Source organism: Meriones unguiculatus, chromosome 21 (assembly GCF_030254825.1).
Source record: "Meriones unguiculatus strain TT.TT164.6M chromosome 21, Bangor_MerUng_6.1, whole genome shotgun sequence".
NCBI classification, from domain to species: domain Eukaryota; kingdom Metazoa; phylum Chordata; class Mammalia; order Rodentia; family Muridae; genus Meriones; species Meriones unguiculatus.
In genome coordinates this window covers 16,792,706-16,818,247 of record NC_083368.1, presented here as the reverse complement: position 1 = coordinate 16,818,247, position 25,542 = coordinate 16,792,706, and the positions used below count along the sequence as shown (strand labels likewise).

Below are 25,542 nucleotides of genomic sequence, written 5' to 3'. Positions count from 1 at the left end.
GTCAGCCTGCCTCACGTCAGAGCACCGGCCTTGGTGATGCAGTGATGAAGGCTCTGGGGAGCTCAGGTGGCCTCTACTCCAGCTTAGCCTTTTTTCACAGTGGACGTCAGAAAGCAGTTTGGTTTTCTAAATTGACTCAGCAGCCGAGAAGGCGTGGGTTGCCTACCTCACTTGCTCGGGAGAGTGCCTGACCCTTTCTGTACCCTTTCCTGGCCTCTTCTCCCCTTAGCCCTATGGGATTGTTAAGGTGACATGGACTTTGGAACAGGGCACACATCCTGAGGTCTTACCTAGGCTCATCAGATACATAATCTCTGGTGGGCTATTACATCTCTGAACAGGTATAATTCTTCTAGGTCAGTTGCAAGGAAAAAATTGATGTTTTATGAAATAAGTATGACAGCTCTGTAAAGTGTATGTCACAGTATTTTGCTCGCCTAGTATTCGTGCATTCTCTTCTAAACTGAGGAACTGGCTGCCTATGGTGGCATGTCCCTATAATCCCAGCACTGGGAGGTAGAGGTGAGAAGATTACCAGTTTGAGATTACCTTTGGCCATCCAGAGAGACCCTGTATTATTCCCCCACACACCCCTCAAAAAAAAAAAAGTGTTTCTGCTTAGAGGATGTCAAGATGAATCTGCACAGCTAATCTCTCTAGATTTTTCCTTATTCCTCTGACTCCACAAAAATCTTGAATCCTGGATTTTACAGACCAGCTTTTACTCAGGAGTTTGCACTTGCATGTGTCTGTGTGTGTGTGATGCACACATATGAGTGCCCACACACGTACAGGATCTATTTGTCTCTGTCCCCTGTGCTGGGGTTATAGGCATAGGCTGCTGTGCCTGGCTTTTGACATGAATGCCAGGAACTCAAAGTGAAATCCTCAAGCTTGCAGAGCAAGTTCTTAATTATTATTATTATTTCTTGAAAACACTTTTGTATTGTACTTGCATCAGTGTTTCTCTGAACATATGGAAGTGAAACACATGCATGCCTGGTGCCACTAGAGGCCAGAAGAAAGTATTTGTACTGTAGTTATATAGGCATTTTTTTAGGAGCCATGTAGGTGTTAGGGACTTGAACCAAGGTCCTCTGCAAGAGCAGCAAAAATCCCAACAAGTGCCCTTAACTCCTGTGCTATCTCTCCAGCCCCATCCAGGCCAGTCTTAATCAAAAGTAATCTACTCTGGTCTTCTATGATGGTGTTTACTTGTGAGATCAAATATTGCCTTGGGCATGTCAATTTGGATTCATTAAATATGGAACTAACTTATATTTCAAGTTTCTTCATATTTCTTCATTCATGCTATAGTTAAATATGAGCTTTCCCGCCTCAATTTCTCTGGGTGAATTTTTTTTTTTTTTTTTTTGTAAGACAGGGCTTCTCTGTGCATCTGTGGCTGTCCTGGAACTTACTCTGTAGACCAGGCTGGCCTGGAACTCAGAGATCCAACTGCCTCTGCCTCCTAAGTACTAGGATCAAAGGTGTGTGCCACCACCACACCTTTGTGTGCTAGGATCAAAGGTGTGTGCAAGGATGAACTTCCTGTTGCCAATTCTACCTAAGTAAGTATCTAACAGAGATGCTAGGGGTTTTTTGTTGGTACACTTGTGGTTTTGTTTTGATTTTTGAGACAGGATTTCTCTATGTAGTCCTGGCTGTCTTAGAACTCTCACTGTAATCCAGGCTGGCCTTGAACTCACAGAGATCTGCTTGCCTCTGCCTGCCCAGTGCTGGGATTCAAAGCATTCACCTCCCCCACCAACTGACCACAGATGCTAGTATTACTTATAAAGTAGAAGAACTATATTTTTTCAATGAGGAAAGCTATCTTTTCTGTTTAACCACTTCATTTTTCAGATTAAGACCAAAATATTCACAAGACATTTCTAAAGTCATAGATAGAAACTCACATCATTCAATAGTTTGAGAGGTCCTAGTGTTGATTAGTTTGCATTTGGGCCTTTGGAAAGTAAGAGAAATGTAGGAAGGGGAAGAGGTATGTCAAAAGTCAAATAATAGACTATTTTATTTAGGGAAAAAGTTCAGGTTGGCCTGAGAAGTAGAAATGAGTGTCAAAAAGGATGACGTGGGCTGGAAAGATGGCTCATCGGTTAAGAGCAGTGGCTGTTCTTGGAGAGGACTTAGGCTCATTTCTCAACACCCGAATGGCAACTCAAAACTATCTGCAACTCTAGCTCCAGAGGATCCCGACCTCCATAGGCATCAGGTTCTTGCCTGCACACAATGCACATACATACACACACAAAACACCCATATACATAAGCTGTGTGTGGGGGGGGTTCCGTGGGAGAGCATTTTCCTAGCATGCTTAATAAGGTTCTGTAGTCCAACCCTAGGACCAAAGAAAGGGGAGACATGTATCCATCGTGAATGATCCACTTGGGATAGCATTGATAACCATGTTGATTAATTAGAAGTTTTCCATTTTTATTGATGGTCAGACAAGAGCAGACTTGTTTCTCTTAATTCTCTCAGTGTCCAAGCTTAGGTATACAAAGTTAAAAGGCAAAACCCACAAAGGCCATAATTTACATTTAAAAATAGAGGAGGGTCATAGTGACCTTGAAACATTTATTCATGGCACAGTGTAATACTTATTTCAGTGGTAACATGATGTTTGTTTGTTGTTGTTGTTTCTTTTGGCTTTTTGGAACAGGGTTTCTCTATGTAGCCCCCTGGCTGTCCTGGAACTTGCTCTGTAGCCCCAGGCTGGCCTTGAAAGTATTCATCTGCTACCTCTGCCTCTTCTGGGATTAAAGGCATACACTTTACCACTTCCCAGCATTCTTTTATTTATTTATTTATTTATTTCCCCTTGACACAGGGCTGGTGATCTTCTAGGCTCTGGCATGTATTTATATTAGGCTGGTTCTGTTTTTTTGAGACAGTCTCAGGCTGGCTTTGAACTCCTAATCCTCCTATCCCACTGCCCCTGTGCTGGAATAATGTGTACATCATAACACCTGGCATCCTCTAGCAGGTTTATTCCACATGGTCACTCCCTGGACATGCCACCTCCTGGAGGTTTGAGAATCTGTATTGAGGATGTGGGTTAACACAGCTGCAGACAACTTTGGTAATGGGAATGCAAAACTACGTTCCTGAAGGGCGCTCTCTGGCCCTAGGAGGGGACACGAAAGACAAGGACAAGAAAAATTATGAGACCCATGTGGGTTTTGGTTAGTTTCTTTAATGAACCAACGAACCCTCCTCTGAGTATGGCAGGGAAGGTTCCTTGGGGTAGGGTTGGGGCACTGTTGTTTCAAGCATCATTTGCCAAGAGGGGCCCTCCCGTGAAACTCTCAGGGAGAACTGGAAATGGGAGCGGAGAACCCGTCCGCGTGTCTGCGGTGCGGCCAGAGTGGAGACCCCGGCAGAGAGCCAGGGAAGAGAACCCCGCATGATCCCTAGGGTGGACCTCGAGGCTAGGGGACCGAGGAACGGGTGCAGCACTAAAAGAGGGTGGCGCCGTTGGGCCTGGCCGAGCTTCTCGGCCAATCAGCCCCATTTATCAGCACCCTTAGGCGCAGAGAACTGTTCGGAGTGCCTCTAGGATTCCACACAGGGCCGAGAGGTGAAGACGACAGCTGGCCGGACGTGGGAACAGCGCGGTCCTGTCCCCAGCCGGGAAGGGCCTCGGGGCGTCGAGGGTTGGGGCGGGTGAGCGGGCGGAAGAGGGCCTAGGCGGGTGGGTGGGGCCGCGCGTCGCAGACGACAACGCGCGGCTCTTGGGGGTGGAGGCTGCGGCGCCTGCGAGCGAGAGAAGGGCGGGGGCGCAGGGCGACGCGCTGGAGGGGCGGGGGCGGCCGGGAGGGGGGCTCGGCTGCGTGTGCCAGAGCCGGCGGGGGTGGCGGTGCGTGCGCATGACGCGGGGGGCAGGGCCCCGGCCGCGCGCTCCCGGTCCCGTTGTTGTTGCCGCTGGAGGCATCTCCGAGGCGCCGGGATCTCAGCGCCGGTAAACGCCGGGCGGCGGCCACAGCGTGCGCGGCCGCGCCTTCTGGCCTCGGCCCCGGGCCTCATGCGCTAGCCCCGCGCCGCGCGCTTCGTAGTTGGGGTCTCGCCAGCCCCGCGCGCCAGCTCGCCGCCGCCGCGCCGCCCCGGGCCCTGGCTGGGCCCGCTTCGGGCCCCGCGCCTCCGGAGCCATGAACTTCCAGGCGGGCGGGGGCCAGAGTCCTCAGCAGCAGCAGAGCCTGGCTGCTCCGGGGGGCGGCGGCGGCGGCGGCGCGGGGGGCGGCGGGCAGTTCGGCGGCGCGGGGCCGGGAGCCGGGGGTGGTGGCCCCTCGCAGCAGCTGGCCGGCGGGCCCCCCCAGCAGTTCGCGCTCTCCAACTCGGCCGCTATCCGGGCCGAGATCCAGCGCTTCGAGTCGGTACACCCCAACATCTACGCCATCTACGACCTGATCGAGCGAATCGAGGATTTGGCACTGCAGAACCAGATCCGGGAGCACGTCATCTCCATCGAGGGTGAGCGGAGCCGGGGGCTGCGGGAACTGGGGCGCGGTGGCCTTTGCAGCGCGGGCCGGGGGCTCCTCGGCCCCGGCCCGGCCCCTCTCTGGAGCTCGTGGTCTTAGGGAGCTGAGGTTCGCGATTTGCTAATGCGCGCTGCAGAACCCTGGTCCACGTTTTTCCATGTCTCACACAGGAACACTTTTTTTTTTTTTTTTTTTTTAAGGGGCGGGGGTTTCGGTCCTGTGCTAGTGGGCATCTTTTTTTTTTTTTTTTTTTTGCTTTTCGTGACCCGGGATGTGAAGGTAGTTGTCGCTCCAAAGACTAATGTGCGAAACCGCCAAGGACCGGAGGGCCTGGGGCCACATCAGGCCACATCTGGCCAGCCATGGTCCGGCCCGGTGGGCGCGCGGGGATGACCTTAGTGGGTCGTGAAGGTGGGGCAGATGCTTGGGAGTAATCTTAGTTGCTGTCCTAGCCCATCCCGGCAGTAGGGGTGGAGGATCAGAGCCTCGGCTTAGTGGATGGCAGCCTTCCTGGGCCTCTCCCGCAGGCTTCGGAGGGTGGCGCTCCCCGCGGCTCCGTCTCCCGACGCACACCCACCCCCACGCTTCTGCGGCCAGGCGGGCCTGGCCTGGCGCAGGGCTGGGGAGCTATGGCCGCGTGGGAGGCCCTGGATGGTCCCTCTAAGCGCTGGCTATGCCCTTTAACCCCCAGGACATTCATGCCTCCTTACCCCCAGGCATACATCAGGCTACCGGATGCTGACTGACCTCCACGGAGGTCGGGCCTGGATCTAGGGGGGGACTGTAAACCCCAGGCCATGTGTTGCTCCTAACAATGCTTCTTCCTGTGAGCACTTGGGCCCTGAACTCTGTCCGCCGAAGGGCACATTAATTGGGGGGCTCACTGCTGGCAAGAAGCCCTAAGATATCTGGTGTAGTGGAGGCTGGCTGGCAGTAGCAACAGGCACCCCGGTGGCAGTGTTGACCTTCTAGCAGGCTTGGACAGATGGGCCTCGCCCTAGTCCATCTGCTTCCTTTTCCAGCTCTGCTTGAAGGGGGACGCCCACCAGCAGGTGGTGGGTTTTGCTTCAGTGGCAATGCAGGGAGAGCCAAGGCCAGTTGCTGCTGACATGGAGTTGGGAAGAGCATGCCCTCTATTTGAGCCCTACAGTTCAGATTGTAAGCACCTTCATCTTGTTTGAGGGTTTGGAACCCTCTGCACTTAAACAGCCCTGCTTTGCCTTTTGAGGAGCTACCCATAGCTGATGAGATCTTTTGTGGGTAGAGCCCCCCCCTCCACCTTTAGATCTGGCCCTTTTATTGTAACATTCCTGTCTGACTTCCTTTTGATCTTTTCCCAGCCTCTGTTCTTCTCTTTTCTCTCAAGGCAGAGTTCACTGTGAACTAATTAGGTGAGAGAAAAAAGTCATTAACATGGATTTGAGTAAATGGCCTGATTCACTGGAGATTGGGAGGTGGCATTTGTGTGAGCCCAGGGTCTTCAGAAGAGATAGATTTTTTTTGTTGTTTTGTTTTCTTAGAAGAGATTCTGTTCTGGTTTTGTTTGTTTGTTTGTTTGTTTGTTTTTCCTTAGATTCAGAGAGGGTGAGGTCAAAAAAGACTGTTCTCAAAGCTTCCCTGTTCTTAGAGGAAGTATGGAGTTCCCCAGTGATTTCTTCTGCCTTTTTGGGAGAATGAAGCAACTTACTGGACTCCCAACAGTGAGAGACAGGGACAGGGAGAAGGAGAGAGAGAGAGACAGAGAGAGAGAGTTGGGGAATCAGCTTTCTCAGAGACTTTCCAGAGTAGAAAAAGACTGGCTGAGCAGGCTCCACATCTAATTCCTGTTTATTAGTGTTATTAGCAACCTAGGTCATCCCTACTCACATACCAGATTGGGCATCTTCAGTGCAAGTCATGGGCCCAGGAAGTACTTGGTTTGGTTTTGATCTCTGTCCCCAGTTCAACATGATAAGCAGCATTCCCCCTCCCAAAACCCTCCCCCAGACAGCTTCCCCATTGTGGTTTGGAAGTTCCCTACCATTCCATCTGCCTAGCCTAGAAGCTTTGTATCACCATCATGAAATCCTGGGACCTGACGGATCATTGTCACCAGACTGACCCAGCTGCCTGTCATACACCGTCCTCAGTTCTGCCGTCCCCACCCTGCCCCTACCCTTCTGTCTGGGAGCGCCTCCAAGCACCTTCCATTTTCCCTTTCCAAGCCTTTCCTGGGAACCCTTTTTTATTTTTATTTTTTTACCCTCGCCCTACTGGCTTTCACACTTCTGTCGACCCAGCTTTTCTAGTGACTGCAGGCTAAAAAAAAGCCCAAACCCAACCAGCCAGACTCCTTCTCTAGTGTTCAGCCCTGTATGCTTCCTGCTGTAGAATTCTCCATCTGCCTAACCATATTGATCTATCTGTTCTATAAGGCAGTGTTCCCACCTTGCCCAGAGTAGAGAGAGAACAGCATCTTGGGCATATCCTTGCTCTTTCTGTTTAGACTGGGCCCCCTAAGCCCAGCAGACTTAGGCTATTACATAAACATAGGAGCCTGTGTTTTAAAGGATTGAGCTTCCTTGTGCAAAGGGCTGACTTTTCACTGTGCTTCAGTTAAACTTTGAAAGTCTTATTTGTCTTATCAGAAGGTGACTGCCAGAGCCATTTAAAACATTGAAATTCCTTTCCTACTCAAGAGGGAACATCTGCCCATCACTAGGCCCCAGGGAATGAAAGAAGCACCACCAGTCTGGGCCTGGAAGCCAGACTACTTGCAGGATCTTTGAGTCACTCAGCCTCACCAGTGAGAAACTGAGGCTCAGAGAAGGGAGGCACCAATGGGAACCCAGCCTGATACTTGGCTTGCGATTGGCACATTCTCCCTGCCAGGGAAGAGTAAGTCTCTTGGCCGTGTCCTAGAAAGAACACAGGGACACCAGGGTTTCCACTGATGGCAGTGAGGAGGGAAAGCAGACACTAGACCTAGCCATCCAGGAGCCCAAAGAAGGTGTTGGGAGAAGCAGCTTCGGCCGTCCCTCCACGAGGTTTAGGAAGGCACCCTTGAGTGGGTGTATGTCTGTGGGGGTGGGGTAGCGGGGCCTGCAGCCCAGCTCAGTTTCCGTTTTGGGCTCTGGGCCTGGAAGTGGACAGTGCCTATGTGTGCATGCCATATGGCTATTATTGTGTATGCAGGAACCCAGCTTTGTCTGCTGCGTGAAACCTCTTTGTTTTCCCCCAGTGTTTGTGTTTCTTCAGAGAGGGAGAAGTTCCGTTGAGCATTCCTGCCATCTCCCTGGATTGTTCTCAGCCTCATTCACGCAGTTCCCACTTTGCCTGCCTTCCTACCCAGGGTGTGGGTTAAGTGATATCCCAAAGGAACCGGAAGGAAGAGATGCAGGCGTCTTCCTGTTCGGTTCAAGCCTCTGCCAGACAGAGAAGGGGCCAGGTGTATTGGGAAAGCCCAGAGGGAGCAGCAGGAAGAGAGGGTTTCAGCCATAGTCCCTGCCTGACCGGCCTTGGATGTTAGGGCTGCCTTTTCCCATTGTTCTGCAGTTTTTCTTCCCATACCCCTGCCATAAGGAAAGGATGTGGAAGCTCCTGAGCTCTTAACTTTGCTGAGGTTTTCCTGGCAGCCCCAGCTTGTAGGTCAGGAATGGGCTGGAATCTACTTCTATCACTCTATGAGTCCTGCAGTTAACTATTTTAGTGGGGAGGGCCTATTGGGGGCATGGCTGCTTATGTAGGACTTTGCACACAAGGGTTCTAGAAATTCTGAAAAAGAGGATATCTATGTGAGGTACAAAAAGTGGGGTAGGCAGCAAAAAGTGTATTTGTTCCCAATCCATCTCTTTAACTCCTACTAGGTGGCCCAGTTGTATCTGGGACCTCAGAACACAGGAGAACAAAGGGGAGGAAGGAAGAAGAGACACAGTAAGGGCTGGGCCCAGCTGCCCTTGGGGCATGGCTCAGCAGGCAGGAGGTGTCAGAGGGCACTGGGAGTGGTAGCAATGAAGTGGGGTGTTCTGAAACCAGGGCGAAGGTGGGAGCCCTGCTTCAGGGTTCGAAAGGACAAAGGAGGCCATGCTTTCAGACTGTGACCTCAGGAAAACTTCCCTGCTCCATGGGAGCCCAGTGCCTGTTCATACCTCCCCCATCAGGGAAGCAGTCTTTGTCACTGAGAAACTGAGAACCACCTGCTTTCATCCCTGCCCACCGTCACTTCTCTCCTCAAGTGTGAGCTGGGCATGGTGGTTGGGAGCGTTTCCCACCCATGGGGGACAGGATTGTGTTGGGAGCGTTCTGAAAATGTATATGTGGTGGTATTCAGGGTGTATATATATATAAAGTGGGTCTCTGTGGCTGGCCTCTGTGTTCACAGAGGACAGATGAATGAAATGGGCAGGGAAAAATCTTCTTTTGCAAACTTTTTTTCCCTACAATATAGTTTGAGCGTGTTTTTTACCCCTTCCTCCAATTTCTCCCAGGTTGTCTCTATCTCCCTACTCACTCAACTTTATGTTCTTCTTCTCTCCTCTTTAAAAAGTTAAAGAAACAAACACATATACCAATCCCCACGAAAGCAGAAACTAAAATATGCAAGTAAAAGATCAAGAAGAAAAAATTCCCAGCTGGGTGTGATGGCACATGCCTATAATCCTAGTACTTGGGGAGGCAGAGGCAGGGGTATGGCTGTGAGTTCAAGGCCAGCCTGGTCTAGAAAGAGAGTCCAGGACAACCCAGGCTGCACAGAGAAACCCTGTCTCAAAAAAACAAAAACAAAAACAAAAAAAAAAAAAAAAAAAGAAAAGAAAAAAAATTTCCCATAATGGGCAAAAATACCACAGAGTTTGTTTTGTGTTGGCAAATTACTCCTGGACACGGGGCCTGCTCTGAAGTGTGGTTAATACACCCCATCGGAGAAAACTACATTTTCTTTTTGCTAGGGAATATCAATTGTAGATAGAGCTCTTGGCTAGTGGTGAAGCCCAGGTCCACTTCCTTCTCTCAGCACTGGGACCCCGTATGTCTTGAACCTGTACAGGTGGTGTGTACATTCTCACATTCTCTGGGAGTTTATGTGTGCATCAGTGCTGCTGTGGTGTCTGGAAGGCACAGTTTTCTTGGAGTCATCCATCACCTCCAGCTCGCACAGTCTTTCTGACTCGTACATCCCCTGCTGAGCCTTGAAGTTTGATAAAGACATCCCGTTTAGAACTGAGTGATCTAAAGTTTCTTGCTCTCTGCATATAGTCTAGTTGTGGGTGTCTGTTAGCTGGGAAAGGAATTTTTAATGTTTTCTCCTATTTTTTATTTATTCCCATCTTCCAAGATCTCAAGAAACCTTGGGAGTTGATGCTTCCTTCTGCAGGACATAGGTGGCCTGGGAGGGTTCAAGCAAGAGTGAAGCAGTCTTGCATGAGAGTAGTCCCCACCCACCATGTGCCTTTGAGGCCTTAGCCAGCTGTTAGCACATGTCATGTTGGCACACATGAGGGGAGCTCTAAACTTGACAGGCAGGTGTCACTAGGGAACATGTTCTTGGGTTCTTGGGGAGACAGATACCTTCCTGCTCCTCATTGCCTGAGCATCAGTCTGTATGGCCACATCCTCTTTGTACCATCGCTCTGCTCTCAGGTAGACTGAAGTTAGTTTAATCCTATTGGTTTGCCGTACCGCAATCCTCCACCTCACAGTGTGGGCCCAGGACAAGGAGCCAGTTCTGGGGTGAAGGGAGGACAGGAAGGTGAGTGGGCAGATGGGGCAGGTGTGTTTTGTACCAGTGCTATCCATGCTCCTTGGTCTTCAGCTGTGTCTTGAAAGCAAGGCAAAGACTTCCTCGGAATTGCAGAGTTCCCCCTGGTTTTCCCTCAGTGTCCTTTCCATTTAGCACATGAGGTATCCTGGTTCTTAGACTAGCCTCCCGGAGGCCCCACTACAAGCCATGGAGCCTTGCCCGGTGTTCCTGATCCTCGCTGAGTGTACCAGAGAAGGTTTGGCCAGGTGGGCACATGGTTGGCCCACGTATATGGCTCCAAGGGAAGCTTTTGCAATTCAAACTGCCCTGGAGTTCCAACTATTAGAAACTTGTAGAATATAGAGCTAACAATGATCCAGGGCCTCCTCTTCCCTGGTATACTTTTTTTATGGCTATCTCGAATCCTCGACTGAAGCACGGCTTCAGTTATCACTTTCACTCAGCCGAGTGCATGGAAATAGCATACATGCAGAGATGCTTGCCCCAGAAACATAATAGAACATGTTCTTTAAAAAAAAAAAAAATCTCATTTGAGGACTGGAAAGATGGTTCAGCAGTTAACAGCACTGCTGCTCCTCCAGAGGACCCAGGTTCAAATCCCAGCATCCAAATGGCAGCTCACAACTGTCTGTAACTTCAGTTCCGGGTGATCTAATACCCTCACACAGAGATGCATGCAGACAAAACTCCAATCACATAAAAACAATAATAACAAAAATAAATACATCATTTAAAAAAATCTCATTTGCGCCACCATCGTGGTGCACACCTTTAATTCCAACACTTGGGAGGCAGATCTATGTGAGTTTGAGGTCAGCCTGGTCTGTGTAGGGAGTTTAGCCATCTAAACCTTCATGGGGAGACCCTGTCTCAAAGTAAACAAATAATAAGCCTTATTTGAAGGGCTGAAGAAATGGCTCGGTGGTTAAGAGAACTTAGTGCTCTTTCAGAGGACCTGGCTTAGTTTCCAGCATCTGCAGTGCCGTTCACAACCATCTGTAACTATAGTTCTAGGGGAGCTGATAGCCTTGTAGGCGTCAGACACGCGCGTGGCACACATATACATGCAGGCTGTTCCAGTTAGGTCTCTGTTGCTGTGATAAACGCCAGAACCAAAAGGCACTTACATCATCACACAGCTTATAGTCCATCTGGGGGTGGGGGTGGGGGTGGGGGCGGGGTCAGAGCAGTCACTAAAGGCAGGAAGCTGGAGGCAGGAATGAAGCAGAGACCACAGAGAGGATTGCTGCTCACTGGCCTGCCCTCCAGGCTTACACTCAGTTACTTTTCCTCATTTTTTTCTTTCTTGCTTTTGTTTTCAAGACAGGGTTTCTCTATGTAGCCCTGGCTGTCCTGGAACTTGCTCTATAGACCAATGCTGGCCTCGAGCTCAAGAGATCCTCCTGTCTCTGCCTCCTGAGTAGTGGGATTAACGGTATGCCCACCAATATGGCTGCAGCTCCCTTTCTTAGTTAACTCCCAGGACCATCTGCCCAGGGTTACAGCACCTGCAGCTGTGCCACCCCAGAACGAACCACATGCTTGCCCCCAGGCCAGTCTGATGGGGGCAGATTATCAGTTGAGGTTCCTGATGCTCAGGTGACTTTAGCTTGTTTACAGAACTGTCTAGCACACAGGTAAATATGTACACACAAATATTTTTTTAAATATCTTGTTTTAAGTCAGACACAGTGGTGCACTCCTGTAATCCCAGCGCTCCTGGAGGCAATCATAGGCAGATCGCCATGAGTTCGAGGCTACCCTGATCTATAAAGTGAGTCCAGGACAGCCAAAGCTACACAGAAGAAGCCCTACCTTGAAAAACCAAAAAAGAAAAAGAAATCTTGTTTTAATACATGCTTATGTGCTAAAAATAAGTATGTGTGTGTTATAACCAACTCATACAACAAGGGAAGTTTAACCATAACTGTCCTGCCTTCCTACCTGAAAGTGGCTGTCAGGAGCATCTACCATGCTTTTTTGTTGTTGATGATTTTTTGTTTTGTTTTTTGAGACACAGTTTCTCTGTGTAGCTTTGGCTGTTCTGGACTCACTTTGTAGACCAGGCTGGCCTTGAACTCATGGAGATCCGCCTGCCTCTGCCTCCCAGAATGCTGGGATTACAAGTGTGTGCCATGCACCCAGTTGCCATGCTTCCTTTTTAGGCTCTTTTTCCTCTGTGGCTTTTGGTGGATTTTTGTACTGCTAGTTTTTACAGAATTTTTTGGTTTGGTTTGGTTTTGTGGCATGTGCACCCGAGTATGTGTGCACCTGTGAAGGAAGGAGACATCGGCAGTGAATGTCTTCTGCAGTTGTTCTCTGACATTTTTTGAGACAAGGTCTCTCACTGAACCTGGCCTCACAGATTGAGCTAAGCTGGCTGGCCAGCAAGTGTCAGGGCTACTCCTGCCTTATGTCTCTCCCCAGCGCCGTGATTCCTGGTGCAGTCACCATGCTCAGCTTTCCTATGTGGGTGCTCAGGATTAAATTCAGGTCCTTATGCTTGGCTTCTTTGAGACTCACTGTGGTCCCAGCTGGCCTAGAACTTGCTTTGTGATGGAGGATGACCTTGAACTTCAGCTTCTCCTGCTTTTTCCTTCCCAAGTGTTGGGGTTATAGGTGCACAGCATCATGTTGGCTTTGCTCTTTAAAAATACTTATTTTATATGCATGAGTTTTGCCTGTGTATGTGAGTGTACAATACTATGTACATGCCAGGTACCAGAGGAACTGGAGTTATGGATGGTTCTGAGCTGCCATGTGGGTTCTGGGCACTGAACCCCAGTCCTCTGCAAGAGCAACAAATGCTTTTAACTAACCACTGAGCCATCTCTCCAGTCCCCTCACCCCCACCTCTGTTGGTGGCTTCTGTTTTGTTTGTGGCAGATGATGCCAAAGGTCCAGATACTTATAACAAGATACTCATGCCAGTTTGTTAATTGGCAGCTGCCTGGGCAGGGAGTGAGGATACTGGGTCCCTGTCACAGCTCTGCTTATGCTGGGCTGGGACAGTTCACTCCATGGCTCTGTGCCTATCTCTCCAGAGCTGTATTTCAGTTGTGTCCCCCTAACAAGTGTACAGTTAACAGTATTTGGAACCATTTCAGGCTTGGCTCTTGGGACAGCTGTTAAGTAGGGGACTGAGGAGGACTCCATGCTCAGTACAAAGCCTTCTCTTTGGTGGCTTCTAAAATGTCTCACCTTAGAACCCCCAGGGAGCTCACCAATGGAATAGAGCCCGTGGGAAGAAGGAGAGCTTCTATGCCTCAGTTGGCACATTTGACATGTCTCAGTGTGCTGAGGACAACAGGATCATACATGAACGAGGCCAGTGCCTGGCACAGGGCCAGCCCATGTTGATGGTAGTCTTATTCCAGAAGGCTGTGTCAAATCCTATTTATGGTAAGGGCACACTGTTTATTACCTAGCTGTACATTTGTCTGATCATTTCCTTTGGATGATTTCCCAGATGAAGATGGTAAGATACAGAGTGTGCACATTTTGAGGACTTCTGCCACTGCTCTGACTCCCAGGGGTAGAGATAGCCTTTTCCCCGCCCACTTACTTCCCCGGCAGAGGAGAAAAAAGCCAAAAAGAGAAAGATGAAATGGCTTTTCCTGTTTCCACCTGCATTTTTTTGGTTATGGCTTATTTGTTTTGCTACTTGATTGACTTTAGTAGGAATCATTAAAGGTTTGTTGGGCAGAGGATAGAATGCTTGTTTATCAAATAGAGTCCTGGCTTCTATTCCTGGCACATCACGCGCGCGCGCGCACACACACAAACACACACACACACACACACACACACACACACACTTTACACACACTTTATTCTCATTTGATTTAATTCTGCTCCTTTGTACAGGTTGCTTTGTTACTCCTGTATCTGCTCAGGTTTAAAGTAAGTTTAAACTCTCTTGGTATTGATTTTTCTTAATTGTTAGTTTCTGTTTTCCAGGAGTCATCCCCCCGCCCCCACACACAGGGCTTTCTTGCCCGCACTTTGCACTTTGTCCCATGGTGCCGTGAGCAGGGCCCCTGATGTGTCTTCATGACCATGCTGGTGCCTGGTGCTTTGTTTGACAGTGTTACTTTTTCTTTCCCCAGCTCCCCTCCTTGCCACAGTTGGGTACCACCCACAGCCCTACCTCTTGCTTTTTAATTTGATGTTGCAGTGGCATGTGTATCCAAACCCAGCTCAGGAGTGGGATAAAAGCCCAACCCTGAGACCAGGAGCCAAGATGGAGGGTGAGAGGAATCTAGATACCTCAGGTCTTCTGTGTGTTCCTGCCAGGTAAGGCATCAGAGGCACAGCAGTTCTGTGACAGCAAATGTCACTTTTTTAAAAAAATATTTACTTTTTTTTTTTTACAACTTATTTATTTTATATCCTGATTGTAGCCCCCTCTCTCAACTCCTCCCAGTCCACCCCCTTCCTCCCACTTCCCCCATCCCCTTTCCCCTAGTCCACTGAAAGGGGGAGTTCCTCTCCCCTGCCATCTATGCCTTGCTTATCAAATCTCATCAGTACTGCCTGGATCCTCTTCCTCTCTGGCCTGGCAAGGGTGCATCACCAGGGGCAAGCGTTCAAAGAGCAGGCAACCGAGTTCATAACAGAGGCAGCTCCTGTTCCCCTTACTCGGGTACCCACATGGAGACTGAGCTACCTATGGGCTACATCTGAGCAGGGGGTCTAGGCCCTCTCCATACATGGTTCTTGATTGGTGTATCAGTCTGTGCAGGACCCCTGGGACCAGATTTTTTAGCTTTGTTGATTTCCTTATGGGGCTCCTGTCCCCTCCATGTTCTTCTATCCCCCTGTTCCCATCCCTTCTGCCATAAGACTCTCTGCTCTCTGCCCAAAGTTTGGGTATGAGTCTCAGCATCTGCAAATCCCTGCAAATATCACTCTTGTTTGGAGGGTATTTCCTGTTAGAGACAACTTAGCTATCCTATAGTTCTTATTCTGAGGAGAAGCTTGAAGATTTGTTTCCCATGCTCATGACTCAGAGCCCTGCTGCTTGTCTCAAGATTATTCTCCAGTTTCTACATTGGAAGAAATAGTGAAAGCTTTTAAGGAATGGCGTCAAGAGCCATGTTCCATGACTGGTGAGGTGGCTCACAGTTTGAAAGCACTTGTTGCACAGGCCTGAAGCATCTGAGTTCACTCCTCAGAACCCACAGTTGAAGCCAACTCCTTAAAGTCACCCTTTGACCACCCCACCCTGGAGGATACACTTGTACGCGCACACAAAGTGTCAATGAGATGACTCAACCAAGCCTAACAACCCAGGTTTAATCCCTGGGTTCCACGTAGTAGAACCAGCTTTTGCAAGCTGTGCTCTGACCTCCAGTGTGTGCTATGACTTGCATGTGTGGATGTGTGCATGTACACAAAATAAATAAAATAAATGCGTGGTAAAGTGATGAACAAATAGCTAGAACTGTGTTCTGGAACCAGACTGAGCAGTTTAGAATGTCAGAGCTACCCTTCTGCTCTGCAGCTCTGTGACCTGGGATGATTCCCGCAGCCTCTCTCTGTTGGATTCATCTTTGATGAGATGTGGGTAATTGGCATCTAGTTCACAGTATAGGTTATGAGGCTTAAGTAACTAAAAATAGCTGAAGCTGGGGAGAAGACAGAGCCAGGAGGGCCTTTATTGCAACGCAGGCTAGGGGGTTACTGGTTTTGGCAAAGCTGCTAGGAGATAAGGACCAAATGAGATCTCAGGGGAAATGCTCCCTATTCTGCAGGGCAGTTTAGGGTGTTCGGGGGTAGCCCAGGAAGGTTCCGATGATGGGTACAGACTCAGGAGCCCTGGGTCTTTGGGCTCTGGGTCTTGCATACAGCTGCAGCACTTGCTTTTTCTGGTTTTACCTCTAGATGGAAGCCTTGTTAATCCAGCGCTGTCAGTGAGGCCTCTAAGGTTGTCCTCAAACTGACAGTGACCTTGACGGCTGATACTGCCTCTACCTCCCAAGTGCTGAGATCACAGGTGTGCACTACCATGCCTTGTTTATGTGGGCTGGGGCTGAACCAAGACTTTGTGCGTGCTAAGGAAGTATTCTGCCTAATGAGCTACATCCCTAGTCCTGAGTTCTCAGTGTGCCTATGGCTGGTTTTCGTGGTACAAGAAAACAGTATTAGTTACTTTACTGCTGCTGTGATAAAACACCACAACCAAGACAACTTTCAGATGGAAAAGGTTATTTGGGCCTGCCCAGTGGATAAGAGTCCATCCTGGTGGGGAGGCACGGCGGCTTACATCTTCAGACACAAGCCCAAAGCAGAGAGGGTGCTGAATAGACACGGTGTGATCTTAGAGCCCACACCAGTGACACACTTCCTCCAGAAAGGCTGTGTCTCCTAACCTCCCCAAACAGCACCACTAAATAGGAACCAAGTGTTCAAATATTGTGGCCTGTAGGGGACATTTCTCATTTACCCCACCATAGCATGGAATTTGTAAACTATAAGATAGCCTATACTATTTGGTTGTGAAAATTGAAAGCGTAAGCATGTTGTTGTTTTGATTCACCCTCTCAACGTCTTGAATTTAAAATGCAAACATAAATAGGCCTTTTCTATAAATATCCATTTTCAGTCAGTCATTTAACTAGTTTCTTTTTTAATGTTAAAGATTTACTTTTATTGTGTGTGTATATGTGTAGGCTTATGTATACAAAAATCTATATGCATTAGTGTGTAAGTATTCATGGAGGCCAGAAGAGGGCATTGAATTCCCTGGAATGACAGGCAGTTGTGAGCTGTCCCATGTGAGACCAGGAACTAAACTCGGCTTCTGCAAGAGCAGCTCTCACAACCACTAAGCTGTCCCTCCAGATGGTAACAAATATTTTTACTTACTTTTTGTTGGAGGACGACACAGTCTCCCTATCTAAGGATAGCTGGCCTCAACCATGCAGCCCACATAGCAGCCTTCCTGCCTCAGTGGTGCAAGGGCTTGGGATTACAAGCAGGAGCTCCCATGCCCCACCCACTAAGTATTTCCAGAGCACCCACCAAGGCGACTGACAAGGACATCCCCCTAAGAGCACTACAGTACACCCCAGTAGGGCGTTTTTTAATTCATTTATTTGTGTGCCCGTGTTTGCACACACATGTGCCATGGTATGCACACATGCAGAAATAAGAGAGCCACATTGGGAGTCAGTTCTTTCTATCACGTGGACCCGTGGATTTAATTCAGGTCGTCCTGCTTTGCAAACACCCTTACCTCTACTGCGCCATTTTGCTGACTGGCCTTCCTCCTCTCCCCACCCTTCACAGCGCGTAACCCTCTGCGACCCAGAAGTGTGACTTTTGTTTGGAATAGTTCAGATGTTAAGGGCTTTCCTTGTTCCCAGTGTGGGAGCCGTGCTTCCCACCTTTCTGCCCAGAGAGAGATGGACGGTGACTCTGCCCTGCTCCTGGGAGACTTACGAAGTGTGCCAGGCTGGAAGGCTGTGTGGGATTCGCATCTGTCAGAGCCTGGTTACTTGTTAGGGTCTTCCTGGGAGTGGGTGAATGAACTAGAAGCCTCTCCCATTCTGGCATTGCAGGCAGGGACTATTGTAAGATCTTTTGTTTGTGGTAAGAAATGTCAAGGCTCTCCCAGCAAGCTGGTACTTTTCTCTTGGAAATGGGAGGCACTGAAGGAGCCCCCCAGCCCTCCCCAAGGTTTGTTCCTTGCTTTGTCTATTACCAGTTCCTGGCAGCCTCAGTGATAAAGGAGAGAGTGCTAAGCCAGGGAGTGTCCCAGCATGCTGCAGCAGCACGTGCAGATGCCAAAGCTGAACCCAGCAGCCAGCAGGGAGCCTGTGGATGAGTCGGACTGTGTCATCCTTGGTCATGCTGATGTGACACCCCAAGCCTCCTTCAGCCTACTGAGGCCTGAGTGATCATCTTGTTAAGAATTAATTCTTGCCATCTTTGTCACTGTTAGGGGAGATATGGTCCTGAGCCTGTTTAACACATTCAGCTCCTTAGCACATCTGCTCCAGAGACCAGAGCCAGCTTCCTGCCAGACCTAGAGCCCAGAAGATTCTTGGTGTGTGTACTTCTCCTGAGCCCTTAGAACCCATCAGAAAGCCTTTTATGTGTGGGAGGAAACTCTCCTAGTGGCCACACCTTTGTCCATGTACACTGGGCTCGGTGTCCAGCATCTACCCCAAGTCCATCTTCAGTTTGTGCATCCAGCCCCTTGCCCTTGCCTGCAGCCAGGTGCCACCTGCCCTGCCCATCACTCGGACCTGAAGTGGCCATCAATTAAGAGCATTCTTCTTGGGGCTGGAGAGATGGCTCAGTGGTTAAGAGAGCACTAGCTGCTCTTCCAAAGGACAGGGTTCAATCCCCAGCACCCACATGGCAGTTCACAACTGTCTGTCACTCCAGTTCCTAGGGAGTTACACAGACATACATGCAGGCAGAACACTAATGTACATAAAATATAAATAAATACATTGTAAAACTTAAAAAAAAAAAAAAAGCTGTTCTCAGCTGTGTTGCGGTTTGGGGGAGTTGCTCTCCTGGACTCATATGAGCACATTGTCATAGCACATCTTGCTCACATTTTGCTTCTTCTGGCAGCTCCTCACCCAGCCGGGTTCACGTTGCCTGTCTCAAATACAGAGCCTTCCCTCCTCTGATAATGTCCTGTGACCTGGAGCAGCTGTTGCCATCCCTAGCTTACCTCTGCTTCCTGATGGAGCCTGAACTCTATACCTGTTGCAGAGCTGCCCAGGCCACTCCAGGTCCCCTACCCTCCCCAGGCAGGTCCCCTGCCTGCTGTGGTGGGTCCTTGAACCTCCAAGGAGCCTCTCTGATTCCTCGTTGGGTCTTCTGAGCCAGTTCCTCGGGCACAGCTGAGGAGAGGCCTTCCCGATCAAGGAATCATGCTCTGGAATCATGGAAAGGGCTGCTGTAGGGACTGTCCTGCATCAGCTGCATCCAAGGCGTGGGTTTTCCTAGGCTACCACGCCAAGGACCTACACATCCTTCTCTATGGGCTAGAGTCGGAGAGGCCATTTATGGTGGCTGATGTGCTCCTCTGACTCATGCCTGTCCATGGTCAGAATGCCACAACAGCCAGTCACAGTAAGAGTGCCAGAACAGCCAGCCATTAAGTCTTTGGTTGTTTTTTCCTTTTTTGAGACAGGGTCTCCATATGGCTCTGGCTGTCCTGGAACTCACTATGTAGACCAGGCTGGCCTCAAACTCACAGAGATCTGCCTTCTCCTGCCTCCCAAGTGCTGGGATTAAAGGTGTGCACCAGCATACTTGGCCATTCATGAGTTGTGACTAGCCCAGTAGCTGTGGTCCATCTTAGGTAGGACCAGATGGCCAGGGGAAGAGTGATACAATGAGTACCCTCCATGGGTCCAGACTTGGGACTGGAAAATCACAAGAGCCCTGCTTTTGAGCTTAGGCTAGCCCAGGCCTCAAGGTGGTACTGGGAGGAAAGCCTATAGGAAGCAGGGTACTGCCCTCCTTGTTTGGTCCCTGGCCACTTGGAGGTGGGTAAGCAGCTTGGCGATTCAGGTCATTGATGGGGTCAGAGGACTCAGGTGACAGGTGGAAGTAATCAAGAGAAAGAAGGAGGTTTACGGAGTGGTGGCCATCTTTCTGTGTGGGGTGGGGGACGGTGAGCCTCACAGAGACCCTCTGAGTATGAGTATCAGACAGGGAGAGCCCATTGAGTCCAGGGAGGGGACTACCCATAGCATCAATGCAGAGACCAGGCTCAAGTCCTCATGGTTACACATGAGCCCTCCTAGCTGAGGACAGCATGGGCCATCTCAAGTTTATGTGTTAGCATCTTCCTTCCTCTGAGCTATGAGACCTCCTTCCCAGTGTCTTAGCTCTGCTGACAGGGATACATCCCATGGGCCTTGTTAAGCAGTAGACCTTGATAGTGCCTGGGGTAGGGTAAGGAGAAAGACTGGCCTCTTCCTTATAGGAGGCCTAGAATAGGCCCAAATTTAGGAGGGTGGGGACAGCAACCAAGGGAGCTTGGCAGGGGATCACTTCCTGGATACTCTGACTTGGCCATTCCTTTTTTCCTGGGAAGCCTGGGATGGACTGATACAGTCCAGGAGGAGAGGACCATGGGGAGAAACAGGGCTGGCCGAGGTGAGGTGTAAACATGGAAACAATAGTGTCAACAGCCTTTTCTCAAGGTGCCCCAGACTGGATCAACAATACAGTCTGTTTCTGTGACAAGCTAGAATATAAGTACTGAGCCAGGCACCCAGGCCGGAGGTGGGTTGTGTGAGTACTCTCTCCTTGCTGTAAGCAGGAGATGGGCACACACGGATGTTAGTGTGATGGTAAGCTGGCATCAAAGAAACACTGTTTTAAAAAGACAGCAAAGTATGTTGTGTTAGCAGGATCCCCAGGGCACAGAATTAGGGCTGGGGGTGGGTGCTGCCTAGTGGCCCTGGGGGCAGGGTGTCTGAGCGGATGTTGCTAGTGGTTACTAGCCTGCCACTTTGACAAGCATAGCCAGACGCAGTTTTACTGGAGTAGTGATTTCGTTATGAAAATTGCTGCCGTAATGTGTTTTAAAACCACATAAACGTGCCACCCCTCACCCCAGCACTTTTTGTGTTTGTGCTGCAAATGTCACAAGATTGACAGCTCTTGCTGTGCATGATGAGGAGCTGCAGGATTTTATGCTGGGGCTTCGGGATCAGTTCTGACACCTCAGGTAGAAAAGCAGTGAGAGAGGGACATTGGTCTGGCACTTGTGGTGGCCCAGATACTGCCATTCTCCTAACAGTGTAAGTTTTGGGTCTTTTTCCCCAAGGTATTATCGACTCCATTTTGCAGGTAGAGAAACTGAGGTATGGAGAAGTTAAAGAAATGCTTTAGGCTCATTATAAAGCGTTTGAGACTGGGTAGTAGCAAGCAGGTTTCCAGAGCTCAGCTCCTGCCCTGTGTAAGGTAGGTTGTGGGGGGATACTTCCATACCCTGGAAATAGTGTATGCAGCCCTTCCCTCATGGCATTAGTGTGTCTTGATGGTCCTACCCTGTGATAGTAGTCCTGCTGGCTGTGGGTGGAGAGACTGCCTCTCCCTCTCCCTGGACAGACATCGCTCCTGTCTGGCGGATGGCAGTGTTCACATGTTTTAATCCATTACAAGCCTATCAGTATAATTACCTCCCTCATCATGCAGTGTGCGTGTACTGGATAAGCAGCTAACACGCTCCGTTTTGCAGAGAGCTCCTGCAAGCTGTTCAGAACCAGGTTTGAAAAACCCGAGAGAAAAGGAGGCAAAGAACAGGACGAGAGAGACATGAAAATGAAACTCACGTAGTCAGTCACCACAAAAAGATGCTCTCTCCTAGCAATCAGAGAAGCACATCCATGGAGACAGGAGCTGCTGCATGCCCTGTCCACTGAGCGGAACTGGAAAGGCACGCAGCGTGCTCACGTATAGCATGGGTGCATTCCACGCTGCTGGTTTATGACTGGGATTTTGGATGAGTCCCATAACGTTCATGTAGCTGGGGTGACCCTGAACTGATCCTCCTGCCCCACATCTCCCAAATGTTACGGTTTTGAGTATATGTCATCGTCGAGGGTTCGTGGGGTCCTGGGGGCTCCTGTGTGCATCTAGACAAATGTTCTACTGGCTAAGCTCTAGCTTCACCTGCAGACCCTTCACTTTTTGAGACAGGGTCTTCATTATGTAGCCCTGGCTGGCTGGACCTGGATAACAAGCCCTGGACCTTGTTATCCTGTCTCAAAAATAAACGCACTCAGCTAATTCCTGGAACTTCAGTGCCTTTTTAAAAACAGTCTCACTCTAGTTGCCTGGCTCCGGGGAGCCAGTCATGTCAGTCCTGCCTCAGCCTAGGATCCTCATGACAAGCTGTGTGTGTTCAGTTTTGAAGGAAGAGACCATTAAAAACATTCACACAAAAGGAGGAACTGGTGAGGGATGCTGCCGCAAGACCACTCCCTTCGGCTCACAAGGATCTGAACTGGGATAAAGAGGAAGAGCAGGTTGGTCCTCTACAGCACGTGAGAATACACTATAGTCTCCTGCAGTTGCCAGGCTGGCCTCAACTCACTGTGTAGCCAAGATTGATCCTGAACTTAGCTCCTTCTGCCCTCCGAGCACTGGGACAACAGCTGTGCTTTAAGGGGCTAGTTTATGCTATGCTTCACCAGAACAGAGCTACATCTCCAGCCTCACCGTGAAGATGTACATTAGCATGGTTAGGCCCAAATGTCCCCTTTTCGCAAGGACACTTGTCAGGGTCAGGTGCCCACTGCACTCCAGTTTGACCTCAGCATCTTTTTAAGAAGGTGTACAACAACACTGTTTCCACATGTTATGTCTGAGATCTAGATGTAGGGCCTCAAATCTCCAGCGCACCCAGCTTAGAAGGCTAGAGTAAAGGTAGAGGGGGCCACCCTAGGCTTGGCTGCCTTGGCAGGTGTGAAACTACAGGCCTTGGGCTGAGTTTCTACCTAGCCCATTAGGCATGGGGCACCAGTTTTAATCACTCACATCTTCGTGACCCTTACCTAGGGGTCCTGAACCTTTTACTGCTCATCTGCTCCCCACCAGGCCCCAAGAGCCTATCATTGCTCTGTGTACAGCTTGAGCTGGGAAGGTGGGAGTCTTCCGTTTTATATACCAGATCTGAGGTTCGGCAAGGTTGTGATGAGTGTAGGTGGTCACATAGCTAGTAGGTGCCTATATTAGCTGCCTTTTGTGTTGCTGTGATCAAATACTTGGCAGAAAGCAGCTCCAGGAAAAAAAGGTTTACCTTGGTTTGCATTTGAGTGTGCCATCTGTCACAGTGGGGAAAAACAGAAATGTGGGCACAGGGCATCAGAAGTCGGGGAGCACGGAGAGATGACTGCTGGTGTTCGACAGTGTCTTTACTCTGTCCAGGGTCCAGCACATGGAATGGTGCCTTTCCATCTGTGCCTTTCCACCTGAGGAGTCCTCACAGACAGGCTCACAAGTTGATAATCAGTGTTAAGCCATTACAGTGCTGGGAGGTGAGTTTGAGCCCAGGTATGCCCTTTGACTTTGGGCCTGGGTGGATTGTACCACTGTGACTTGCTATCAACACTCTCCCCACCAGAAACTCTCTCCTCGAGGCCCAGCTCCTTCTTAAGGAAGAGTCCTGGTACACAATTCATGTGTTGCTAAAACTCCAGTGGGGTTCTGCTGGGAAACCAGACACAGTGAGGAGTGCATCTCAGAGTGGAGAGTTAGGGGATGTTGACAGGAATCACTGAGATCCTGTGGTTTTCCAAGGGGAGGGACAGTCCCACTGAGACCCAGGTGACCAAAGGACAAGGTATAGGTGGAGATTGTATCATGAAATAGAGGCAAGGGGGTGATAAGTGAGACCAAGCAGGGTCAGAGACATGAATGGGATACAGAGTGTTCTGTTGGAATACCACAACTGCAGGCAGTGTGGTAGCAGATGGGTGTAAGACCACCATTAGGAAGAGGATACGGTGGCATAGGTGGGCTACTGTGCAGAGGACGCCCTTGTAGGAGGAAGTGCTGATAGAATGGCTAGGATTTTTATGGAGGTGGTGGGAACAGGCTTTGAGTGCTTTTGCTTCTTTGGCTTGAGCAACTAGGGGCAGATATCTGCCGTTTGCCTGGGAGGAAGCAGTTTGGAGGTGAGTTGTTGCTGCAGTTTTTAAGAAGGCAGTGTCCAGTGACTGGTTTCTTAACCCAGAGACTCTTTACTTGAGTCCCTGACATCTGACCTGGATACATGTGCTGAGGGAAGAAACCCCCCCCTACTACCCCAAGACACATCAGTCCTACCCACCCTGGAGGTGGTGGTACATCACATGCCTTTACAACTTAAGAGCTGAGTGTATCCAGCCCATGGGCCCTGCGGGGCTAGCATGCCTGCTGCAGGGAGATGCTCTGCTGCCACCTTGTGGCCAGAAAGAATCTGGCTGGTCTTGGCGGCCATACCTGAAGACGGCTAATGCCCATCCACTCCACAGGAGGCAAGGTGTTTGCAAGCTTTGGTTTCCAGGCAAAAGCTGTTCCTTCTTTGTTTTGTAGAACGACAGCCACCAGTTTGCTGTGGATAATATAGGCTGTGGCAGTCACTGTGCTTATCAGTGCATTAGCAAGCACTAGGTGACTGCAGACCCAATGGAAGCCAATGGGAGTTAGGCATCGCTGCTCTTCTCTGCTGAGCAAGCAGTGTTCTCTTCCCAGGTATGTCTCACATCTCATCCCTGCCCATGGGACTGCTCTGTGCCGAGACACTTCTGTGCAGGGGTCTTGAGGCCCAGGCTGAACAGGGCCAGAAGGCTTGCTCAGTGCTTGCCTGAGCACACTCTGGCCAAGGAAGAAGTTGCTCATCCTGACCTAGAATGCATAGTCAGGGTCTGTGAGAAATTCATCACTAATCCTTCAGAAACATCCAAAGAGCCACTCAGCCCCTGTGGGACAGATGCAGTCTGGCTGTGAGAAACGGCTGCCCTGAGAGTGCTGGTTTTGTGAGGTTTGATCCTGTTGAATAGTTCCAGTACAGAGCTTTCAAGGTCAGCCTTATTGCTTATAGGTAATGGCTGTGTGGAACAGAGCTGTGGTTGTCACGAGCATTCAGAGCAGGTGTGAGTGTGGGTACATAGCTAGAACCCGTCCCACCCAGCTGTTCTCTCTTTGCTAAAGCAACCCACCCATTAGGTATCTTGTCCTCTATCCCCTTAAGTCCTCAAAGACTGGCTTCCCAGCTACTGTATTGTGCTTGCATTCTTGGGGTGGTGGGCTGTAATGGTAGTCTTTTCTTCTGTGAAAGAACAGTTCCTGTGTGTGGGTTAGACAGGATCGATAGATGAAGGCAGGGCACTTAGTTAGGGTTTCTATTGCTGTAATAGACGCCATGACCGTAAAGAACTTGGGACAGAGAAGGCTCACTTTGCTTACACTTCCACAACACAGTCCGTTACAGAAGACAGTCTAGGCAGGAGCTGAAGTGCTGTTTACTCATTGGCCTGCTCCTTCTGGCTTGCTCAGCCCACTTTTTTTTTTTTTTTTAATTCTCGCATCCCTACCTCAGCTTCCACTTCTTCCATTCCTTTCCCTCACTTCCTCTCACCCAGATCCACTCCTCTGTTTCCATTCAAAAGACAGAGCAGGACTCCCAGGGATATCAACAAGGCATAACAAGTTACAATAAAACTAGGCACAAACCCTCACATCTAGGCAGGACTGGGCAACCCAGTAGGAGGAAAAGGGTCCCTAGAGCAGGCAAAAGAGTCAGAGGCACTCCCCACTCCCACAAGACCACCA

General features: G+C 49.7%; 1 protein-coding gene across 5 annotated transcripts in view; it reads left to right on the top strand.

Moving 5' to 3' along the window:
* The first annotated feature begins 4,154 nt into the window (after positions 1-4,154).
* Positions 4,155-25,542, top strand: part of Agap3 (ArfGAP with GTPase domain, ankyrin repeat and PH domain 3) — a 52,306-nt gene continuing 30,918 nt past the window's right edge. For all 5 annotated transcript variants that reach the window (XM_021659332.2, XM_060373822.1, XM_021659329.2 and 2 more), the window contains exon 1: positions 4,155-4,494. In XM_021659332.2, the coding sequence (XP_021515007.1) occupies positions 4,173-4,494 (322 nt within the window). In that variant the 5' untranslated portion in view covers positions 4,155-4,172. The remainder of the gene's footprint in view (positions 4,495-25,542) is intronic.